This window comes from Notechis scutatus, chromosome 2 (genome assembly GCF_049901735.1).
Source record: "Notechis scutatus isolate UNSWTSFEM ecotype Mainland chromosome 2, rNotScu1.2, whole genome shotgun sequence".
NCBI classification, from domain to species: Eukaryota; Metazoa; Chordata; class Lepidosauria; order Squamata; family Elapidae; genus Notechis; species Notechis scutatus.
In genome coordinates this window covers 249,757,196-249,780,943 of record NC_142010.1, presented here as the reverse complement: position 1 = coordinate 249,780,943, position 23,748 = coordinate 249,757,196, and the positions used below count along the sequence as shown (strand labels likewise).

General features: G+C 37.5%; 1 protein-coding gene across 1 annotated transcript in view; it reads right to left on the bottom strand.

The window, feature by feature from the left end:
* The window catches only part of MTMR12 (myotubularin related protein 12), a 34,655-nt gene extending 12,260 nt beyond the window's left edge, over positions 1–22,395 (bottom strand). Inside the window, exons 1-12 of the mRNA XM_087958541.1 lie at positions 22,181–22,395; positions 15,440–15,494; positions 14,743–14,879; positions 14,155–14,227; positions 12,551–12,681; positions 10,589–10,682; positions 9,478–9,601; positions 8,460–8,535; positions 6,414–6,520; positions 4,426–4,550; positions 3,647–3,725; positions 3,127–3,197 (exon numbers count right to left, since the gene is read on the bottom strand). Of these exons, the coding sequence (XP_087814667.1) occupies positions 3,127–3,197; positions 3,647–3,725; positions 4,426–4,550; positions 6,414–6,520; positions 8,460–8,535; positions 9,478–9,601; positions 10,589–10,682; positions 12,551–12,681; positions 14,155–14,227; positions 14,743–14,879; positions 15,440–15,494; positions 22,181–22,252 (1,144 nt within the window). The 5' untranslated portion in view covers positions 22,253–22,395. The remainder of the gene's footprint in view (positions 1–3,126; positions 3,198–3,646; positions 3,726–4,425; positions 4,551–6,413; positions 6,521–8,459; positions 8,536–9,477; positions 9,602–10,588; positions 10,683–12,550; positions 12,682–14,154; positions 14,228–14,742; positions 14,880–15,439; positions 15,495–22,180) is intronic.
* Positions 22,396–23,748: the final 1,353 nt, after the last annotated feature.

Sequence of the window (23,748 nt, the reverse complement as noted above, 5' to 3'; positions counted from 1 at the left end):
AATACTGTATGTCATTCAACATTTCTCTGTCGATTGTGGTCATATAAACCAAAGGAATATATTCCAAAAGCAACATGCATTGAAACAATATTTCACAGTGGTAAAGCAAAGATTACTGGGCATTATATCAGAATGAGACAGCATGAACATGGTGGAAGAACCTATACAACAGTTTAGTTAAGCATATGGTACGAAATACAATACAGGACCAAGTTTCAGGACTTCAGGAAAAGCAAGATAATATATTGTGCAAAAGCACGCCTTGGTAAGTATCAAAGCCAGTAACCGGGTTCACCCATCACACTAGAGATGATTCACTTAATGATGACCTACACAGAAGCCAAGCCAACAGAGTTCAGAGTAAACCAGGATTAAACAAATCAAATTTCGTAACTGCATTATGAATGAGCTTAGCAAGTTTGTTGTATCGTGCTGAGTAACAAGACTGGAGATTAACAGACATGCTAAACACCAAGCCATCTAAACTAGCCCTCTGCAGGCTAGCCAACTGTACTACTCACAGGTGGAGAAAAATGGGACAGCAGAAGACAGGGTCTTCACTGAAAGGAAAACAAGGAGATAAGACAGAGGACAGATGCAGGTGATAAACCAGAATCCAAGAAACATGCTAGAAGGCCATGCTTTAAAATATAAGACAACTCCTTGGTGTATCTTAGTTAGAAATGAATAGCCATGTACACATGTATACAGACCTGAATACCTCAAGAGTGACCAAATGCATTTCTTTTCTACCTATTCTATTCTTATTACATTTAAGGGAAAAAGATGAATTAAACAAATAGGCTCAATCCTCTTTTAGAAATGGGATAAAACATGACATGATACATTTATTTTCAATGTTTGAATATAAATTTTCCTAAAAGAAATAGGACAGTTGCAAAAAAATTGACATTTAAGATTATATAATCTTAAATTTTCTTTAGAATAACAGCAACAAAAGTACTCTTTGAGGCCACACCAATCAACTTTTCAAAGTGGTTTTCAATATTCACACAGTGATGCTGTTCTTAAGGCAAGCGACTGACAGAAAGGTGTACATGATGTTGGCAGAAATGTAGACCTTGATGTAGAGACCTGTGCATTTTATGTAACAGTAAATGAATTCTGAAACTGAGGGATAAAGAAAGGAGTCTTGTTAGGACTCCTGCATGCTAGTGCTTGACATGCTCTGTAAAAATGAATGGAAATTCTCTAATCCTCATTTATAATATATAGCTTAATAGAAAAAGTTATGAGTTAATCAGAATCAATAAGAGTAATAGTGGTACATGGTTAGAACTTGCTTGCAAGTAGTCATAATTCCATTTGAAAAAACCTTCAAAGCAGTTAAAACAAATAATTGTAATTAACTGCCTATATTTATTTGGTAAGCTGATCAAGAGAGCAAAGGGTGGGCAGATGGTATTTGGGCACTCTTTGATTAAACAAGTTAAACAGATCTGTTCTATCAGGATTCAGGCATATTTTTGGAATGGATTATACCAATCAGCCTATGGCTTTATAACCAGAATGTATGTAATTAACAAGAGATTCTTCTAAAGGTTGTGCTGGGTATAAGAAGTAGGTTAGTAGACATAATACCTCTATTTGGAAGATCTTTCCAGAAAGCGATATTGAATAGCTCAACTCCATTGCAGTTGTATATTGGTCAAGCATTTATGCTACTCCCAAAGGTGCTTTTTCAAGAGGCAACTGGACTTTCTAGTTTTTTTCTCTGAAGGTGTTTCTCTTCTCATCCAGGAAGCTTCTTCAGCTCTCCTCCAGTTCTTCTTTTTCAGCTTGTTGGATAAGAAGCGGAACATCTTCAAAGAAAAAACCAGAAAGTCCAGTTGCCTCTTGAAAAAGCACCTTTGGGACAACCATGACCTGGATGACTGAGAATCTCCATAGACATTTATGTTACTGTAAAATGTAGCTGCCATGAAATCTCTCCAGAGGTTTGATCTACGCTGACATTAGAATTTTAAGAAGCTGAATACTGAAAAGGCAATTTTCCTTTGCAGCTATAGGTAGTCCTTGATTATGATCATTCACTTAATTGTTCAAACTTGTGATGGCGCTGAACATATGGTACGTCCTCTGGTGCCCAGCTGGCAACTACATCAAAGTTTCTCATAGTCATCATTTGTGGCCTTCTTTGCCAGCTTCTGGTAACCAAAGGCAGTGGGGAAGCTAGTAAGGAGGTTGCAAATGGTGACCATGAGATGTCCCTGCTTAATGACCACAGTGATTTGCTTAATAATGGCAACCAGTAGTGCCAGAACTGCCATTAAGTGGCATGTTCCTATGTTATCATGCTTTATGATCAAACCACTTAGCTATGGTAATTCCGATTCCAATTGTTGTCATTAACTGAGGGAAACCTGCATTTTATTTTTACTTATTTTAATAGCAATAGCACTTAAGACTTATATACCACTTCACAGTGCTTTACAGCCCTTTCTAAGCGGTTTACAGAGTCAGCCTATTGCCCCCAACAATCTGGCTCCTCATTTTACCAACCTCGGAAGGATGAAAGACTGAGTCAACCTTGAGGCTGGTGAGATCTGAACTGCCAAATTGCAGGCAGCCAGCAGAAGTAGCTTACAGTACTGCATTCTAACCACTGCGCCATCAAGGCTCTTATACTTTGGATTCAGTAATGAACTGGTGGAAAATGAGATGCAACACAGACAACACGGATATCAGTTTGGATGAATTGATTCAGATGGAGTAACAGCTTGAATTTTACTCTACCTTTCTATAGTGCTTACGCATTATACAAATTAGTTTGTATTTGGAGCTAATTTTAAAGCACATATTATTGTGTATTTTTTTTAAATGTCTGTCTGTCTGTCCATCCATCCATTTCTGCAGGAAAAATAGTTACATTATCCAATGAAACAAAAAAGATGTGGGAGGATGTAGTTAATAATTTACAAGACAAGTAGTGACCCAGTCTGAGGTTATATGCATCCAAGGTCAGAAAACTGTCGAGTTTAAGTTGTTTTAAACATATTTACATGGCAAGCAATTCATGAATAAAAGATTAAGGAACTATATTTTATTTTATTTCATCTACTTATAATTGACTGGAAAAGGGAAAGTATGTTTTCTTGAACTTACCTTGAAGAAGAACATTTGTGCTCTGTACTTCAAGTAATTCAATAATATCTATTGTTTTTCTCAGACATCGCCTGGAAGAACATGGACAATTAGAGCTTTAATATATCCCTGAAAAGTTGAAGTGGAAAGGCATAATTCTGTTTTGGAATCAAGTGGGATCATGATAGCAATAACACTTAGACTTATATACCACTTCAGTGCTTTACAGTCCTCTCTAAGCAGTTTACAAAGTCAGCATATTGCCCCCAACAATCTGGGTCCTCATTTTACCTAGCTTGGAAGGATGGAAGGCTGAGTCAACCTTGAGCCGGTGAGATTCTAGCTGCCAAACTGCCGGCGGCCAGCAGAAGTAGCCTGCTGTTAGCTCAAGAATCTTGGATAAATGCCAGTATCTCAAAATGAAATTTGTTGAAGTTCTTACTAAAATCTGAGGATACTCCTGTATTATATTAAAGGCTAGATGATTTACTTAAGTTTTCCTAAGTATGTCTCGATAACACAACTTAGAAAGTTAACCTACCTTATGATTTCTAGCCAATTTGTACTTTCTAACAGTGAAAACCATTTTACATCAGTATCCCAGAATTCTGCACTGTTATCTGGAAAAAAAACCCAAGATAATAATTTTAGCTATTTACAAATGAAATATAGAATGTATGTCAATGAAGCTCAAAGTTTCAGAGAGAAATTAATGATTGTGTTATATTCTCAAATATATTTTTGTATCAGCACAACCCAAGTAGTCAGTTTACATGATTTATTGTTTTAGTCTGCATTTAAATACCGTGTTTCTCATATAATAAGGCCGGGTCTTAATTTTTTTTTGAGCCCTGAAAAAATGGCTAGGCCGTCTTTTCGGGGGTGACTTAATTCCCCCCCCTTGCATCTTTGGGTGGGCGGGCGGCGACGGCTTGGATGTTGACCTCGGCGTTGGTGGGGCACTTCATATTCGGGTCAACGCAGGCAGCACCATATCCAGATGTGCAACAAAAGCACTTCCTAATGGCAAGCCCCCCCACCATTCCCCCCCATTTCGCATGTTTTGATATAGGCCTTAATTTGGGGGGAGGGGCTTAATTTTATTTCATGCCTATAAAACATGCTGGGACTTCCTATTGGGGGAGGCCATATTGTTGGAGAAACAGGGTAATGTTTCAACAATATAATTCAAAAGAATGGTCAGCTATAGAAAGACATACAATAATTGAACATTTATACCTATCAGTAAACTAAGGAAACCTTCTGTTTCAAAGTTGAAATAGAGTTGCAACATGTAATTTTCCTTAGTTTTCTACATACCTATTAAAAACAGCTGTTTAAATTTAGTGTATGCAACTTGGATTTCTTGCAAAGATGGAAGGCTGCTTGAAAGGTCTTCAGTTTTCAAGGCTTCATATGGAGGCTTATCAATTGTTCTATACATTCTAAATAGAACAGATTAACAACATTCAGAACATAATAGAATGCATTAAGTGGATATTTCATTATTTGGAATCAAAAGGGCAGAACTAGCAACTTTTGGGACAAGTGTAGCGAGATTGTCAAATTTAACTAATTTTATACAATCCTGGGATAGGGCAACAATATTTCTGTTTCTAGGATTCTTTAAATAGTATACAAGTTTACTGAAAATAACAAAGAATATATGGGTGCCAATCTTCCTGACCTCCTTCTCTGCATTGTTATAGAGAAAAGTATATCTTATTGTGAAGAAACTTAAACTTTCCTGAAGTACTGTATTAAGCATGTATGAATAGTAGAGAATTTCTAATAAAAAATATTTGCTATATAAACTATTGTTACATTTCCAACATCTTTCTTGCAGCTTCCATTTATTGAACTGTGTTATTTTTTGGAGTGTTTTATAAGTTTGATAAATGTATTAATAAAACTAAAGGACTGGTGAGCTAATGCATGGATTTTTATACCTTTTCTCACCTGAGCCCCAAAGCAACTTCAACTGTGATTGTGATTCAGACTTCCTTTTCTTAGCCGGATGAGTGAACAAACTGTTCACTAATACCATGGTATAAATCAGCGGTCGCCAACTGGTGGGCTGTAGCCCACTGGTGGGCCATGAGAAAATTTTGGTGGGCCGCAGAGAAATCTCACCCCCAGAGCACACACACCCCCCAAAGCAATTAATCCAGGCTGTACAGAAACACAAGGCTGCTCAGCCCACATGGCACTCGGGAACCCTCCCCACCCACTCACTCCTTACCCAGTAAACTTGTCTGCTAAGTTGCTATTTTTCCTTTTTCCGACCGTCATCTGTTCTGCTGTGCCGGGAGATTTAGATTAGCTAGGAAGCAGGAAATGGTTGGATTTCTTGCTTTCTAACTAAGCACAGCCGAACCTCCCTTAGGACTGAAGGTTTGCTTGTAAGCAAATTCAGTGCAGACTCACGGCAAGCAAATTTGAGAGACTGATGGCAGATAGATAGATCACTGAATGATTCTGTGAGCAACTCAATCTGCCTGCTTTGCCTGATTTTGGGTAAAAGTTGCTCTTTTTTAAAATAAAAAATTCAATATTTATATACATGGTGTGTTGTGAGTTAATTTTGTGAGTTTGCTTGCAAGCAAATTTTGTGTGACAGACTCAAGTAGCAGATGGCAGATAGATTTCTGAATGAATCTGTGATTCTGTGAGCAACTCAATCTGCCTGCCTGCTTTGCCTAATTTTGGGTAAAAGTTACTTTTTTATATAAAAAATTCAATATTTATATAAATATTTATCAAATTTACATACAAGCCATGCCCAGCCAGTCACACGACCAAGCCACACCCACAAATTAGGCCACGCCCACAAAACCAGTTAGTGGTCCATGGGATCTAAAATTATGAGTTTGGTGGTCCCTGAGGTCCAAAAGGTTGGCGACTCCTGGTCTAAATTATATTGATACTTACACATAAAATATTGCTGAAAGTGCTATATCTTTCCCTACTGCCCAAGAATTTGTGATTTAAAGATATAGGTTTGTTCAAAATTTGCAGTTCCTGAAAAAGGAAATCCTAGAGAAATTTCTGTGACCAGATTGATCCAGTTACTCCATAAATAGTCTCGCAGTCATCTGCAGCATTCAGAACACCCCACACGGGTTGTGTTAATATTTCTTTCAGAAAAGTGCCAGACCACCCAGAATAGTGATCCATAGAAGGGACAAATGTCTAGTATATTATCAATGGGAAAGAAAATGACAGCTTGCCATTAGGAATTAAGTATTCATAGAGTGATTGCAACTGAAAATGCAAATATACTATGTTGAAACAGAACTATTATTTACCCATCCAAGAATAGTCTATGCAGCTGGGAAGTGTTGTCATCTTGTTCTTTGGCAAAAGTTGACATTTTGAGGAGAGCAGCGCCATTATGGCAAGACCAACACCAAATCTGCAGTAGGTATTTACATGTGATTTGGTTAGTAGTAGATGTCATACAGCACACAAGTTAAAGAGTAATCCACTCACCATGCATGAAATTCAGTCCCTGAAGAGCACTTAATATGAAAGTGGATGAAACAGTTTGGATAATTCTTCAAACAACAATTTGGATTATATTAATATGGTCCCATGTTCTTTCCCCATTAGATCTAACCACATTCCCCATCTGGATTTACTACTTGCATTAAGAATCAATATATAACTGTGTAACAGCAGCTAAGTTTTCTGTTATCCTTTTTGTTTTGCAAAAAGGGAATTTTAAAAGCACCACTGAATAAGAAATTGCTGAACTAGCATAAATCAAAATGTTTTGGGAAATCTCAGTCAGTTTCAACCAACAAGGGGCTTTTAACATATTACTATTGTTAATTGGTAAGATACTTGTAACCTGTCTCATATGTACCCTGCATTTGCATAATCAAACCCATTTTCCCCTCCCTTTCCCCCTCATCTCACCCCAATTTAAATCTAGTATTCTATGCATCAGACGCAAGGAGCTCATTTCATAAAAATGTGTGCCTTTTAATAAACTGTTGGTTGGAGAAGGTGCTTCCAGATTCTTTCTGATTTTTGCCATCATAGACTAGCATGACTCTCTAGAGTCATTTACTAGAGATAAATGTTTATATAGCATATAAGCTTTTCTCTAGCGATTTGAACTATTTTTCTAAAAAAAACTGGTTTCTAAAAGAAGATATCACTCATTCAACACTTTGTTTTCTTCTAACACATGTAACATCACTAGAGTATCTAAGTGTGCCAACCCAGAAGAAAACCCATTTAGCTAACAACTGGAACAATGATTTTCTTAGCAATATCAGCTTGTAAAAAGAAATTCTTTGGAAATTCTGATTATCTCTTCCTTAATCTGTTCTAAAAAGAAATTAAAACATATATTCAAGTGTGATTTGAAGATGGCTGCCTGGGTTTTATACCTTTTGGAGAGGACTTTCTACTCCTTATTTCTTATTATTTGTAAATGAAATAATTATTACATTTAAACACTGGGGGGTTATTAGCAGGTTTTTATTTATGGTATCTTTTATATGATGCTGCTAGATACTATGGGATGGTTTCACTGGTTCATGGGAATGAGCATGGGAGATAAATATGATCAATATAAATGAATGGGGTAGTGAGGAAAGCTAGTACTATGTAGCAGTTAAGCCGTTAGGCTAGGGGCAGGAAAACCTTTCTAGTCCTCCTTAGGGACAGAAACCAGTTGGGTGACCTGGATCAGTCCCACTCTCTCAGTCCACATCAGTGCTAGGTTCTGCAACAAAGAGGCCTAACAATAACACTTCTTGTCACATCACACATTGGTAGCTTTGCTGCATGAACCATTGTGAGTTGTAATGCAAAATAAATCCTAGAGGTAAGCAACACTCACGCTAGGAAGAACAAAATGGGATAGAACCAGAAAGCTGACTCTACATGTATCAGCAGAATACTAAAGCAGAGCTATAGTTTGCTAAATTGGAACTGGAAACTCAATTTGAATCAGGTTACTGGTTCTGATCTGAAAAAGGGCTAATTTGCCTTAAAAAGCGGGGAGGGAGTACAAAGTTCATTTCCACTCATCCAAATCAAAGGACTGTTTGAACTGATCTATTAACTATATTTATCCATTAATCCTACTTCCCAGAAGCAAACAATACATTGAGCTACAGAAATATGAGACAAGCTGTAATATTCAGTTTTGCTTAGCTCTGACTACATTATAAATTGCACTCATTTGATGTTATCCAATCATTTAGTAGTAATAAAGGAAGCCATCTCTCTTTCTCTGTGTGTGTGTATTTATATGCATATGTAATACGATGTAATATAATATACATATGTATATCTTTACTAAAACCTTGTTCAAACTTGTCAACAAATATACTCACTGGAATTCCTCTTCCTTGATACTGCAAAACGCTCTCTTCAGAAATAGCCATTGGAACAACAAAATAAGCAGGCAACCTGAGAAATATTAATTTAACAAATTAAAATCTGCAAGTTATTCAGGCTTATCTCTCAGTTGGAGCTTCTCAGTACAGCTCAGTTAGTTCGGAATTTTTATTGTACAGAAGGACTGAAGTCATTTCAAACAACTGATTGTCTTGTGGCAATGAAGACTGCAGCCCACATCTTATATTCTCTTGGGTTGAAACCTTCTATTAAATAGAAATCTAGTTTTATATTCCCCATTCTTGCTAGGGAGCTGGTGGCTATCATAACATACCTAACAAATTATCCTGTAATTATTATCCTAATGGATTATCCTGTAACAGAAGCAACCTTTGAAAGTGGTGAAAAATGGGAGCAAAGTTTATCATTAATCTTGAACTAAAGAAAATGTATTTTATTTCTGTACAAGAGTTTAGAATCTAGCATCTACCCATCACGGTTATTTCATGAACCTGTATCACTTGCTATATCTACTGGCTCATATTTTAATTTATAATACAGGTATTCCTTGAATTATGCCAGGTCTTCTTTCTGAAGATGCTTGTAATGCTTCTGAGGCCTTCTGAAATCCTGCAAGAAGGCTGTGCCAACCATTTCCTATTCTTTGGAATGCTTTGGAAAACTTCCAAGGCCTTCTGAAGCATCATGAGAACAACCCACGGGATTTAGGTAACAGTAGGCACAGCCTTCCTGTGTGGATTTAGAAGGCCTCAGAAACTTTCTAAAGCACTTTGAGAAAGGCAAATGGCCTTGGGAAGGAGTTATGGTGCAGCCAGCTGCTGCCTAGCATAGAGCCAAGCTGGGCATGCTTCATCAGCAGTGAAAAGGTGAGGGTTGGCAAGGCAAATGCTGAGCAGAGGGGCAGGGAGGACAAGAGACATAAAATGGAAACCAGTGTGAGTTATGGATTGTTCAGACAACAATGTTAATTTTTAAAAAGTGATGAGTTCTTACTTTTTAGAGACTTTATAACCTTCATTGGCATTCATTGCTTTGAATTTTAGATTTCCTTTGGTCCGCTCCAATTCTTGACGCCAGTCTTTAATAGAATCAAACCATACCACTTGATTCTCTTTCTCTGTTAAAATATAAAAATTTTTTTAGACTGGACAATTTTGAACTTTTCAAACGGACTTTGCATCTTAACCAAAAAGCTGACAAGTTTGTGAAATATGCTTTTTAGTAGGATAAACACACTTGATTTTTTTTCAATTCTAATATAGGTTTTGATCTTAGAAGGAGCAATTACCATTCTGAAATGTTTCACAAAGCCAATTTTTCAGACTCATCATAATTAACAGGGGATGCATATATTTTCATTTTTAACAGAAATAGCAGTGCCCTTTTTAATCAAATTCCTGCATACAGACTATTGATGAGTCTTTTACAGGAATCTGTTGAAGCTCATCTCTTGATCATACATGAACAGCTATTATACAATCTATTTCTCATCAGTATTAGACAGGACAGGTGACCAATTCTGTTTTAAAGAAAGTTTGTGGGGGGGGGAAAAGGGGAAAAAGAGGGAGGAAGGGAAGGGAGGGAAAAAAGGAGAAAGAAGAAGGGGGGGGGGGGGGGGAAGAGGGGGGGGGAGGGGGGGGGAGGGGGGGGGGAGGGAGGATTGGGGTTTTTTTTTTTTTTTTTTTGGGGGTGGTTTTTTTTTTTTTTTTTTGGGTTTTTTTTTGGGGGGGGGGGGGGGGGGTTTGTTGGTGTGGGGGGGGGTAGGGTGGAAAAAGGGGGGGGTAGTATGGGGGGGGGTGGTGGGGGTGGGTGGGATGGGGGGGTGTGGGGGGGGGGCAGGCAGGGGGGGGTTTGGGGGGGTGGGGGGGTGTAGGGGGGGGGAGTTTTTGTTTTTTTTTTTTTTTTTTTTTTTTTTTTTTAACCCTTTTTTTTTGGGGTTTGTTTTTTTTTTTTTGTTTTTGTTGTGGTGATATTTAACCATGTTTTTTTTTTTTTTTTTTTTTTTTTTCCCACACCCTATTTTTGTTAATATTTTTTACTAACGTTTTCAAGACGATAATTACCTAGAATCAAAATAGTAGGCAGATATGTTGTGCATGCTTACCTAAATCATTTGGGGCAGCTGATGCATAAGAGAACAGAAACAAGCGTTTAAATAGTTTAGGGGTCTGTGTTTGATGAACTATGCCACTGACAATCTAAGAAAGGAACAAGAAATCATCATATTTGTAAGCCATTCATGTTAGTTAGAAGAACCAAGTACCTTCCAACTTTTCTAGACTGAAGAATTTCCTAAAGTGACCCATAAACCTCAAAAGGTTAAATATAAATTCCATTGAAATGCTGTATATGGACAGCAATAGCATTTAGATTTATATACTACTTCATAGTGCCTTACAGCCCCCTCTAAGCAGTTTACAGAGTCAGCATATTGCTCCAACAATCTGGGTCCTCATTTCACCAACCTCGGAAGGATGGATGGCTGAGTCAACCTTGAGCCTGGTGAGATTCGAACTACCAAATTGCAGGCAGCCGACAGTCAGCAGAAGTCTGCCAGTACTGCATTCTAACCACTGTGCCACCATGGCTCATTAGCATTAAAATATCTGACTAGAACAGTGATGGCTAACCTTTTCAGCTTAGTGTGTAGAAAATCGGGAAAAAGTGTAGCCTTCCTCGGGTCGTGTGTCACTTCAAGAAATATCAATAATTTGGTTTATGACGGACTGGGCTGGGGTGATCACACAGGGCTGTGAAACTCGTCTCCCTGGTCTCAGGGCTGCAGGTGCAGGATGTGGGGATCGGAAGGCCACCTTACAGGGCTGTGAACCTCATGGATCTCCTTTCCTCCTGTAGCGTTCCTGAGGTAATGAAACTGACAAACCTCAGTTTATGGCGGTTAAAACTGGTTCTCTGCTGCAAAGATCTTGCGGCAGCGGTGACACCATGCCTCCACGCAACAAGCAGGGAGCAGGGATTGGAGCAGAGCACAGGCAGCCTCTAAATGTGCAGGTTTTCCCCACACCAACAGGCGTGTCAGTCAAAGTGCCTCGGCGTGTCACGAGTGACACACGTGTCATAGGTTAGCCATCACTGGACTAGAAGATGCTGTCCAGGATACTGTAGTACAAAGGATACAAATCTCACAGGTGGCCTGCATAGTTATTTGTCAGTAGATAGAATTGTGTTCGACCTAACAATTAAGTCAGGACAATAGCACATGGAAACATATGCAGAAAGTTCTAGAAGTCAGATTAAAGGAATGAATGAATGAATGAGGAAGCTGAAGACTGAAGAATGAATGAGAAATGAGGAAGTTGAAGATTAGGACCCCAAGTTGATTTCCTCTGTAATGCTATCTCTAGTTATAAGGGTCATGATTTTTATGAAACCAAGATTTGGAGAAGATTGAGAACGTTCAAAGCTCCATAATTTGACCATACATTTCCTGCATCTTAACCTATAAAACTGTAACACATTTCCAACACTCAGGTAAGAGTTCAAAGCAAACCAAACACAGAGACTCAAGACTTATTAACAGCCACAGGAGCTAAAGCACAACACATTATATACAGTTAAGATTCATCATTTAAAAACAAATTAAGGAATAGTCATGAAATCAGTGCCACACAGTACTGTATTTTTCTTCACTGTATGTTAAATCAAATGAGAAATATTCATATGGCACAATTAATTTGTAAATGGAATCCAGCAATTAGGATATACTCTATTCCTTACACTGAAAAGTGTAATATTTTAGGAAAAAGTGGATTCACAAACGAAGGCAAAAAGTGGGTAATTTATAATGGGTTTTGTTTGCCATTCATTTAGAATGCAGATTGAAAACAAATGGTTTATAGTTGAGTATTTTGTGATTAACTGAAAACATGCCTAAGCCACAGCTAGACAAAGATGCTTCAACAAGGCAGGACTTCCTTTCCTATTTAATTTTTGGACCTTCATAAAAAATGTAACTCAGTTGTAACATGAGTGCTCTTCATGGATGTTTAGTCATATTCCAAAGATTTTTGTTTTAAAAAAAGGAAATAGGTAAGACCATAATTACCCTTTTAATTTCTTCTTCCTTGGTATACCTTAAACAGAAGTGAAACACTCTAAGATCTTTGCAGTAGATGATTATTGTATCTGGATATTTTCTCAGTTGACCACTTAAGGGCTTCTTTTTCTCATCATAAACTGTAAGAAAATATAGGTTACTTTTAACATTTATTCAGGTAAGCAACTTACTACTATTTATCCAGCAAATCAGTAAACTTAAATCTTCTTGCACCCAAAATATTCCTAAGTTTATAGCCATCATACTGAGATGAGAATTTTTTTTTTTCAATTTGCTTGAGAAACTAGAAAACCATTTAAAAATTTAAAATGCTGGTATATATAGTTTCATAATGAGTGTAATACACCTGAAAGAACACATTGCTTAACAGAATCAGCGTGCAGATCTGTAGCTTGGGCTGTTGCTAATGTTATCTCTGCAACCCTACTTTTGGCACTATTATCCTAATCGCCACTTGCAATTTACCTTCTTTACCTCCTGCAATTCTTGTTGAAAATACAAACAATACCCAAACTTTACCCCTCAAATATTTGTATGTCTGAAGATTTAAATAATACTGAATACATGCTTCATGACAATTTACTGCTCAATTTAATTTTAACTAGAACAGAAAGTCTTTGCTTGTGTTGACTCATGCATACAGTGATACCCTCAAGGTTGTGTTAGCGCAGTATGGTCTTTGCAGAGAAGGCAATGACAATAATCTGAAAACCACCTGGTCAAAAATATATCAGGGCAGATAACAAGTTGTTCCTTTCTAAGTACAGGTAGTCCTTGACTTACCCCAACGGAGCCCAAAATTTCCACTGCTAAGCAAGATAGTTGTTAAGTGACTTGTGTCTAATTTTATGACATTTTTTTATTTTGCTATAGTTAAGCAAATCACTGCAGTTTTTAAGCAAATTGTGTGGTTGTTCAGTGAATCCAGCTTTCCCCCGTTGATTTTGTTTGCTGGAAGCTATCTGGGAAAGCTATATAAATGGTGATCACATGAGTTGGGAACAATGCAACTGTCATAAACACATTCCAGCTGCCAAGTACTTGAATTTTAATCCCTTGATCATGGGCACTCTGCAACAATCTTAAGTGTGAAAACTGGTCATCAGTTACTTTTTTCAATGCCATTATAACTTCAAATGGTATTGAATAAATGGTTTTAAGTTGAGGATTATCTGTACATCATAGTATATCACAGGTTGCTCTCCAAGGCAATTCAAGGATCTCACAATGCTGTTAAAACTCTGGGTGGTTTAGAACCAAATATCTCCAGGAATCTCATTTCCCATACAGTCCACAATGGAAGGGAGCACGTTTTGTAAGAATGGAGACATAGTGAATGCAGTGCTGTACATCAGATTTAATTAGACATGGCTTTTATATCCAACTGTGATTTTGCTTATTATTTCTTACTTTTCTTCTTTACTCTGCATGTATTACTTATCACAAATATGCATCATTTTGTAATCAAAAACATAATTAAATTAACATTACATTTTAAAAATATCTAAATCACCCACATTTGACTAAACTGAACATGTATTTCTGATAACCATGTAGTAATTAAGATAAAGCAATTATTAATGCTAACCTACCTCCATAAAGTTGATCTACACATTGAAGGGTTACGTCATTTTCTTCCAAGATTTTATTTTTGAACTGCGGTTCCTAGAAGAAGAAAATGCCTTAACTTTTGCTTAACAGAACATAACATGATTTAATAAGATTTCTCTTTTACTACCAATACAGTAGAATATATATACAAAAAGTTAATTAGCTCTTTTTATTTCTGGAATATTAAACCTCTAAGAATTAGTGAAATAGAATATATCATCAACATTATGAAATACAGCTGAATCTTAACCACAGTTTTTTTTTCCTTTAAAGATTCTAATCCTTCCCAGAACTGTGCCAAAACCAACCCTGGTATTTTCCACAAATAATATTCTAATTTGTCAAGGATTTAATATTTTCATTTTCTGCCAAAAAACTTCTTAAAGTCTTTGGCTTACACACTCAAAATTATAGATGTAAAATTGTACTAAATTCATTATAGGGAGAGCAATAGCTTAGTTTTCCAATATTCTTTTATAAAACGTCATGCCTGATTCATTTCCGAGATAAAAAGTACATCATGTAACAGAATTTGCCTACACAAACAAAGACTAACTTTGATCACTTACTTCCTCTAAAGTGGATTCTTCTCCAAGGAATGAAATCTTGAAGTTTGTGCAAATAAGTTTTCCAAAAGTGCCACGATTTGATCCATCGTCTTGTACAAATTTCATAACCATGTTTGCTTCACAAAGCACCAGCTCACCTAACGGAAGTTAAATTTGCTTCTTAATACATTGCAGTGAACTACTTAGATTCTCAAATTCCAAGTTGCTCAAATGCTATCACTGTAGATGTAACTTGAGCTACATAATTAAAGGGATTTTGCTACTGCTATTGCTCTAAACTGAAGAAATACTCGTTCACTTTAAACTGTACTATCAGATCAGAGTTAAACACAGAGCAGTCAGCCTTAAACTGATATCAGAAACAACATTCTAAGAAAATTATGTACAATATATCTAAATTAGGACTGTGTTATAAAAAGGAATCTCTCTTCTGCCCTGACATCCATTTAATCAGTAGTCTACTATTTTTATAAATATAAGGCAAATAGGTTCATTTTCAAATAACACCATATATCTTTCAAAGCAAGGAGTGTTAAGTTACAGAAATTGAAAAGTACCCTAATAATAACAAATATTTGTATTTAGTTCCTCATTTGTTTACACACATTCCTTAGAATTCAAATCAACTACTTAATTGTATCATGTAATGCACAACTACAGCATCCAATGTTGTGCAATATTATTTGTTTAGCATTACCTGGTAACAAGTGAGGTTCTACTTCTTTTTCTATAGGTTGCCTCACATATACTTCCTAAAAGAAAGGACATTGCATTAGTTCAGATGTTAAGCAAAAAGTTACATATTCAATAGACTGAAAACATATTTTGAAGGCAAATTACTTCTCCTGTGTTAGATTGGCATGTAGAAAACATTTACCAAAGTTATACAGTAACTGAAACCAACCCAACAAAAATGTGGAGAATTACAAGCATATAGCAACAGCGCAGATTATAAGAAAAGTACAATAATCTATTGCTGATGTGTATTATCCCCTGTTCTCTTTTTAGTATTAAACATTAAAAGAAGGAAAACAAAACTCACAATCCAAACAAGAACTCAACAAAATTGTTCAATAAAATTTAACTAGTGTTAAGAAAGCATTGGGAGGCATTATCATGCCCTAAATTACTCAAGAAAAGCACAGCACCTAGTATATGTTACATTTGTCAAAGCTAACAAACTAGCAAAACATAGTTTTGATAGTGAAAAGGAGGATTATAATTAAGTATTTGTAATGTCTGAAAATGTGTCTTATATGCTGAAGGCCCCAAGTTTTATTTTCTATTTTACATGAAGCTTAACAATACTAGGAAAGACTTCTCCTTGCAGATTTGGGAGAAATCTTGGCAATCAAAATATTAAATTTCTATGCCACCAGACTGACAAATTATTGATTTGACTCCCTGCAAATTAAGTGGGAAACAAAATCACAGCTTCTAAAATTTTAGTTGATTCCAAGCAGTTCCACTTTGGTTCACACAACCAGGAGGGGGAAGACTCACAGAGCCACCAGTTCTGTGAGTCACCATTTCAAGCTACTGTTCCCCACCTCTGCCACAGAAATGTAGAAATGCAATAGGGGACTTTCTCTGCAAATCCCAGCCAGATCCAGCCCATTTTCAAATCAGGCACAAAGCACCTGGGCCGAGTCACCTGGATGATGTGGCTTACTTGGCACTCTAAGTGCGTTTTACTTCCACCAACATCCTTTGTAACAATCCCTATGGTTGCTTTGCAGAGCCCTAATATTCAAGTTTCAAACCTTCCATTCTCCAATCAAAATGATCTGAATCATTCCAATAGTTAGCTTGGTTCCTTGACTGTTCCTTTTTACCTTAGAGAAAGAAACTAATTTGTTTTAAAGATAGTTGCATTTTATATCAAAAATGTTTTGACAACTGTCAACAGGAAGCCAGCCAAATATAAACACAGTTAACCATGAACGTTGCATACCAGCAAGTTTTGTATGGTGAAAAAATAATGTTCTCAATATTTTTTCTACAGAAAAATACAAGCTCCCCAAAGCTTTTTAATTTTACCACTTTAGCATCCAAAATGAATGTGGAAAATACTTTAAAAAAATCAAAAAAGGCAAAACACTAATACTTAATCAAAATGGAAACCAGTGTTTTCCTTTATATTACTACAGAGCTGGTTCATAAGCAAACAATAAACACCACTTAGCCAGGGCTCTAAATCTACAGTTAAATTGTTTTTCTCTAGTAAGAATAATCTTTTTTGCTATATCTCCTACTTCAAGTGACAATGGGAGAATTAAAAAAAAACACTGCATAAGGACTGACCAAATACTTATCAAAAATTGCAAACTGATAAAAGCTAAGTACTCATAACTTCATTTAGTCTTAGAAACTATATAAAGTTGTCCTGAAATCCTGAAAATCTGGTGTTATCATTCATTTTACATTAGTTAACGGATTTGCACAAGGGATTACTTTTGGGACTTTAAACCTACAAAGCCTTAAACCACCCCCAGTTGTTTAACCCAGGGGTCTCCAACCTTTCTGGCTTTGTCGACCAGTTTGGGGGGGGGAGTTCTGTGCAAGCAACCAGTGTGCATGCTTGTAGAGCTCCATTTACACAAGCGGTGGGTGCGCCCACCCACCACTTGTGCAAATGGAGCTTCCCGTGCGAGTTTCCATGGCCTGGTTCCAAATAGGCCGTGGACCCTTGGCGTAACCTATTAAGGAACTCCAATACCAGTTCCCAAGAATTTTACCAATCAAACAAACAAAAAACATGTCAGTTTAAATGTAGTTTCAGACTGCATAACTGAAAGTTGAGCTAAATAATTATTGAGTACAATAATCCAAGTTATTTTGGGGGGGAAATTCCCCAAACATTTGAGTGTAATGTGATTTCTTTTCTGTTAAGCTGCGATACTTGCTAGGTGATCTTAAGTCAGTCCTTCTCTCATTCTGACTTTCTCATTAAATTGCTGTTTAAAAAACTGAGAAAAACTGCATAGACATTATATGAAGTTTCACGATTTCATAGTCTACTGGAACAAATATAATCCTCAATACAAGAGTTATTTCAACGTTCATACCCCAATTTTCTCTTCAAGCATTGTCTTTCTCACAGTAATGAACAATACTCAGAATTTATTCTACATAATAAAGCTATGTATCATTATCCAGGGAGAATTCCTTAACTGAAATTTGTACAGCTAATATTATGCTTAGCATCAGAGAACTCCATCTAAATTTATTTTACCAGATACTCTTCCTTCCATAATGGATTATCATGAAGTTTTAAAGAAAGTCACATACTAAATGTTGATGCTGAGAATTTAGACAATTTGAATATTACATTATAATACTTTAAATATGAAATTCAGATTGTTCAACTTATGTTATATCTCTCTCTAGGAAGGCATGAATAATGAAACTAAAAAACAAGTATAACCAGTATGGAACTGGCCTGAAGGGCAAGTTCAAATATTTTTCTTTATTAAGAAACAGTTACAGTACTATACAGACAAGCAGAAGAATAGCAGAAACATTTCTGTATTTCTTTTTTCTAATTTTAATTTTTTGGTAACTTGGCTTCTTTTTCTCCTTGATTTTCCACCCTTCCGAACCCCTCCATTTTTGTTATTTTGCATTTTATCTCTTTAAAATATGATGAAAACCCCTTAATTTCACAATAGACTAATTTAACCATAATATTAACTGGAAATCTGTGAGCATCTAAATCAGGGGTGTCAAACTCATGGCCTGCGGGCCGGATGAGTCATGTGCTGGCCACGGCTACCTCTGATTGGGAAAAAAGTCCCAATATGTCATGTGATGATGTGACGACGTGAGTTGACACCCCTGATCTAGATCAAGCCAAATCCAAAAAATGCTTGGGAAACCCTGGAAGCTTGGGACTCACAAATCAGCCATCAACAGGCACATAAATATTTTCATATCATTCAAAAGAAACAATTTTAAAAAAAGCTAAAACAGACACAAAAAACCCCAGAATACCTCCTGGTCAACAATTATACTCAAACAAGCAAAGATTCACACTTGGATTAATATAAGACAAACAAACAGTAAACAACCCAATCAAGCAACTACCAAGGAAAAACATCACCCCAACAACACTCACAGGGCTTACTATATACTGTATAAAAATAGAGAGCAAACCCCATTCTCTTTTAGAATTGAAGATGTTACCTAGCTGGATAATGTAACTGTACAAGAACCAAGCTCAGAGAGCACCAAGGACTCCTCAGTTTCATTAACAGTTGTTATAGCTAGGATTTAAGTTTTCCAGAATCAACTTAATGCCATTTCAACTGCCCACAACAGGATGCTCCCTGTATGTGGACAGACTCAGTTATCACTACTAAATTACTAACCAAACATCTTCCTAGCTACACCATTACCAACTCAATAGCAACCATTCTCTTCAAGCATTAATCAAAAAGCTATAAAGGAAGAAACTCATTTTGGGCTCCATTAAATGCAAGGCTCTCTACTTTCAATGGCTTCTTTTATATCAAATAATATAATATCCTAATTCTTTATGATTATTGGCAGATTATGTATCTTCACTGTGTATCACACTGAATTCCAGCTTCCTTCTTACTACAGCCAGCATCTTAAGCTAACAAGTTGCTCATGGTCAAAATCCAATCAAAGCAATTTTATCTGTGCTAATTGTTCCAACAAAAAATTAATTTGCTAGTGATTCAGCAATTACTTTATTTCTAACCAAAGGATAGAAACCTGTAAGAGTTCACAAAAATAGTGTTCATATTATGATATATTGAATATAAAATAGCCAACTTCATGTTGCCTTAAAAGTTTATGGTTCTGTGAGTCACATAAAACCAAAAAACTGACTTGAGTAAACTATGGTACATTTAATTATGGGAGTGTCATGTGAGCACAACCAATGTATATCCTGCATACAATGACATCATCCAAGTACACATTCACTATACGAGCCTTTGTTCATATTCTGGCCATATCCTGACAATCTGGCTCTGTGACAAATTACTACTTGTTTCACTATTCATTAGTAATATTGGAATGTATACTTTAAATATACTGTTTCCAACTCCCTTCATTTTTAGTACAACCAAGAATGAAAAAAATTAGGTAAATATCATTTATAAATGGCAAACCTCAAAAGTAAAAAGGTATATTTCTGCTAATTTCATTTTTAAAAATAATAAATGGCTGCCATTTTAACAAACATGCATGAAAGCAATAAGGTGGTCTCAAAGTTAACTACCTTTTTTGATAAATAACAGTTCTTAGTTGTTCATGTGATCTGCTAATCTACATAATAAATGGATAGGATGCATGTAGACTTGAATGCTGGATCAAGCCATAGTTAAAATACAATTGATTATCTAGTTTTTTAAAGCCAAAGTTTAAAAAAGCTCTCTCTTTTATCCAGACAGAGTTCTACCATATAGAACAGTAAGCTACTTAAAGGTATCCATGAGGGAATGAGGTGTCAAAAAAGCAGGTGCAAGCATGCAAGTGATAGCCTTTTTAAAAACATATCACAAACATTACATGCATGTAAAAAGGAATTGCGCTTCAATTATATCCACCATCTTGATGTTTTGGACACCCCTCTCTCCCCAACAGGGGCTTGTGAAAGAAAGTACTCTTCTTACAATCTTCTCAGGTCCTCCATATGCTCACAAACACATTATAGTTCATACATAGGAAGTGAAACAGGGACATAATGGAACTGAAGAAAAGATGTTTCTTTTCATTTACTTATTTCTGGGGGATCCAAAATCTTAACTCCCAGGAAAGAAACAGGAAGCACTGACCTGGTCAGTCACTGCAAAAATGAATCTGTTTCTCTTGAGCTTCAGATTAGCCCATTATGTCAACATGCCCAATGCCAATCAACAATTTTTTTTTACAACGCCCACGTTTTATTGACATACAATCAAATTTATTAAGCAATATGTAATCAATTTGCTTTTCAAAACATTGATGTTATTAATGGAAGTTGTCATGATGCAACCATCTAAAAATGAAAATACTTTGGGACATATATCCCTTTTGCTCTTCATGTAAACTTAAGTTGAAGTGGAAAAAGGAGATTCTGCAAGTGGAGTAAACTAAGTCTTGCAGAGTCCAGTGGTACTTAGTTTACTTTAGATAAAATACCAGTGTCCTAAGATTGTCACCAGATAACCAGAGGAAAATGCTTAGGGTAGTATGCCTGTATTTGCTTACTAAAATCTCAGTGAACTTATTGAAGCGGGCTTTGGAGAATGCAGGCACAGATATGGCCAGCACAAGATATCAAAGATACAATTTTTTAAAAATGTGGCACATTTACTTTGCAGCGTTGAAGTTTCATTTTTAGTCTACCTACCTACAAGAGTCTTATAGCACCTTAAATATAAACTAAGACACCAGACTGTTCAATCTTACAGTTGTACAATGAAAGCATTTAAAAATTCTTTTGGAAGGGGGGGGGGGAATCTAATGACCAGATAAAGAGCTTCACCCAAGCATTGCTTTATCAGTTCTGGACACAGCTTTCCACGATTTTATTCGTGAAAAAGCTGAAACTGAAACAGAGTTTAAACCTCAACTCACTTCTCTTCAAACTTACTCTTTCTTTCTTGCCATGCTGCACCCCTACCTTTAGCTTTTAAACATTAAACTTGAAACACGGGCTTGGCTGTAAGCCCATCCCACCATAATACACTGATTAAAGTATATAAAAACCGCATGCTTTTCCTGAGGAAGCAGGTGCTTCCAGAGAGCAATTTACGCACCCGGGAAAGGTGAGGGGGGGAGCACAAGGATACCGTTTCACACATAATAACAGAATAACTTTGTCACTTTGAACGTACACTAATCGGGGTATCTTAAAATGAGATTTCGTTGCATTCAGCTCTCAAAGGGTCAACTCTTCTCACGTTTTACCCTCCCAAGCCCCCGTTTCTTTTGCTCTCCTTACTAGCAATAGGGAAAGACGGGAAAACGGCACCGTTTATCCTCTGTTTTGGCAGCGCCAGAAGCAGCCACCCCACCCCACGCCTTTTGGACATTTAAATCTGTCCCACTCCTCTGTCCTCCCGAGGGTTTCGTAAACGGAGAAGACGCCGGCTGCCAAGAGTAAAATGCTCCTTATGGGTCTTGACCCCACTTCCTCACAAGACACCACACAAAACCCCAAGGCTCCCTTGAATAAGGAAGAGGGATCCCATTTCCTAAGGGATGGGGAGGCGGGCAAGGGCTGAAAGGACGGCACCCCTCTCGCCTACAAAGCAGCCAAGTTTTTTTTTTTTTTGTCTCCCCCGCCCCTCCTCACAGGACGACGAAGCCCCGGAAAAGCCGCCGCCGCCGCCTGAGAGGAAACCCTGAGAACCGAGCCGCCTTCGCCCCCGCTCTCGCGGGAACTCTTCTGAGAGCGCGCGCTCCCCCCCATTCGCCTCACCTCAGGGCTGATGTAGGAGACGAAGGAGGGCTTAGCCGGCTTAGCCCCCGCGCCCACCCCAGCGCCCAGCATGGCTTGCCCCCACGAAGTCCCCCGGCGGCCCTGCTGCTGCTGCTGCTGCAGCCGGTGCCGGCGGGCAGGGTCGTCGGCGGTGTCGGCAGCTCCTCCCAGGAGGACTCCACATCCTCCGCCAACGCCGCCCTGTTCCGTCTGAAGTAATTGATCCCTCCCATCGCCCCGACCGGCCTCTGCTTGCTCTCCCGCGCGCCTCGCGGCGGCCCCTCCCCAATCCTCCCCATTTCTGGAGGAAGGGCACGGGAGGCAGCGACGCCATTGGTCCGGCGCGGCTTCAATCAAGGCGGAGGGCCACCCAGGCAGCGAGGCAACGAAGGGTAGGGTGGGGGGGGGGGTGCTTACGCTCTGATCCTGGAGGATTGGGAAGAGCGAGCAGAGGAGCCAATCACAGCTTCAAGAACGAACTCCGATTGATAGTCGCTTTGTCCAATCAGTGAAGCAAAAGCCTGATTAGCTCCTTCTCCCTTTTTTTTTTTTTAAATTTCAGCTGGAAGTTCGGACTTTGAATTGATTGCCCGTGTATGGTCGCTCATTGTTTATGTATGTATATTTTTCAGGGTAAAGTATACGCTCAAATGAGGTTCCTTTTTTCACGCACAGTGCATTTTTAAAGTCAAACATACGATGAAAAAAGTTGCAATACAATTAAAAAAAACTTTTTGCATGAATTCTAAGATTTACAAACCTACTTTAAAAATATTCTTAGGGGGTCCGATTATTATGTATAAATACGGTATTGTAGGTAACACGCATTTATTGTAAAAGAGATAACTGAAAGGCAGGTGGGTGACTTTGGACCAGTGGGTCTCTCTCAGCCCAATATCTTACAGGGTTATTGCAGTGGGAAAATACAGGTAGTTCTCCAGTTACAACAGTTCATTCTACTGACAGCTCGAAGTTACAACAGCACTGAACAATGTGGCTTATGACCACTACAGCATCCCCATGGTAATATGATCAAAATCCAGATGTTCGGCAACTGGTTCATATTTATGACGGTTGCAGTATCCCGAGGTCATGTGATCATCTTTGCTACCTTCTGACAAGCAAAGTCAATGGGGAAGCCAGATTCATTTAACAACTGGGTTATTAACCTATCAATAGAATAGAATAGAATACCTTTATTGTCATTGCATTCCACAAATACAATGATTTTTGAAAGCTACTCCAGCACAGTGCCCCAAACACCACATCACAATCACACTACAGAGTATTTAAAAATTAAAATAATTAAATAATAATTAAAAACCTAGTCTAAAACCTATCTAAAACATTTAGTAAGTTAAATAGTTTAAAAATGCCGCTATATACATAGGACTAAATCACATATGCATTGTTTGATTCAAGACAATTATTATCTTGGAAAAGAAACTGTTTTTCAGTCTATTAGTCCTCATTTTAAGACACCTATAGCATCTCCCATATGAATGTCCAGGATGAGAATGGTCTGTGGAGATTTTTAGTGCTCTAGAGAGGAGTCTGGTCTTCGCAAT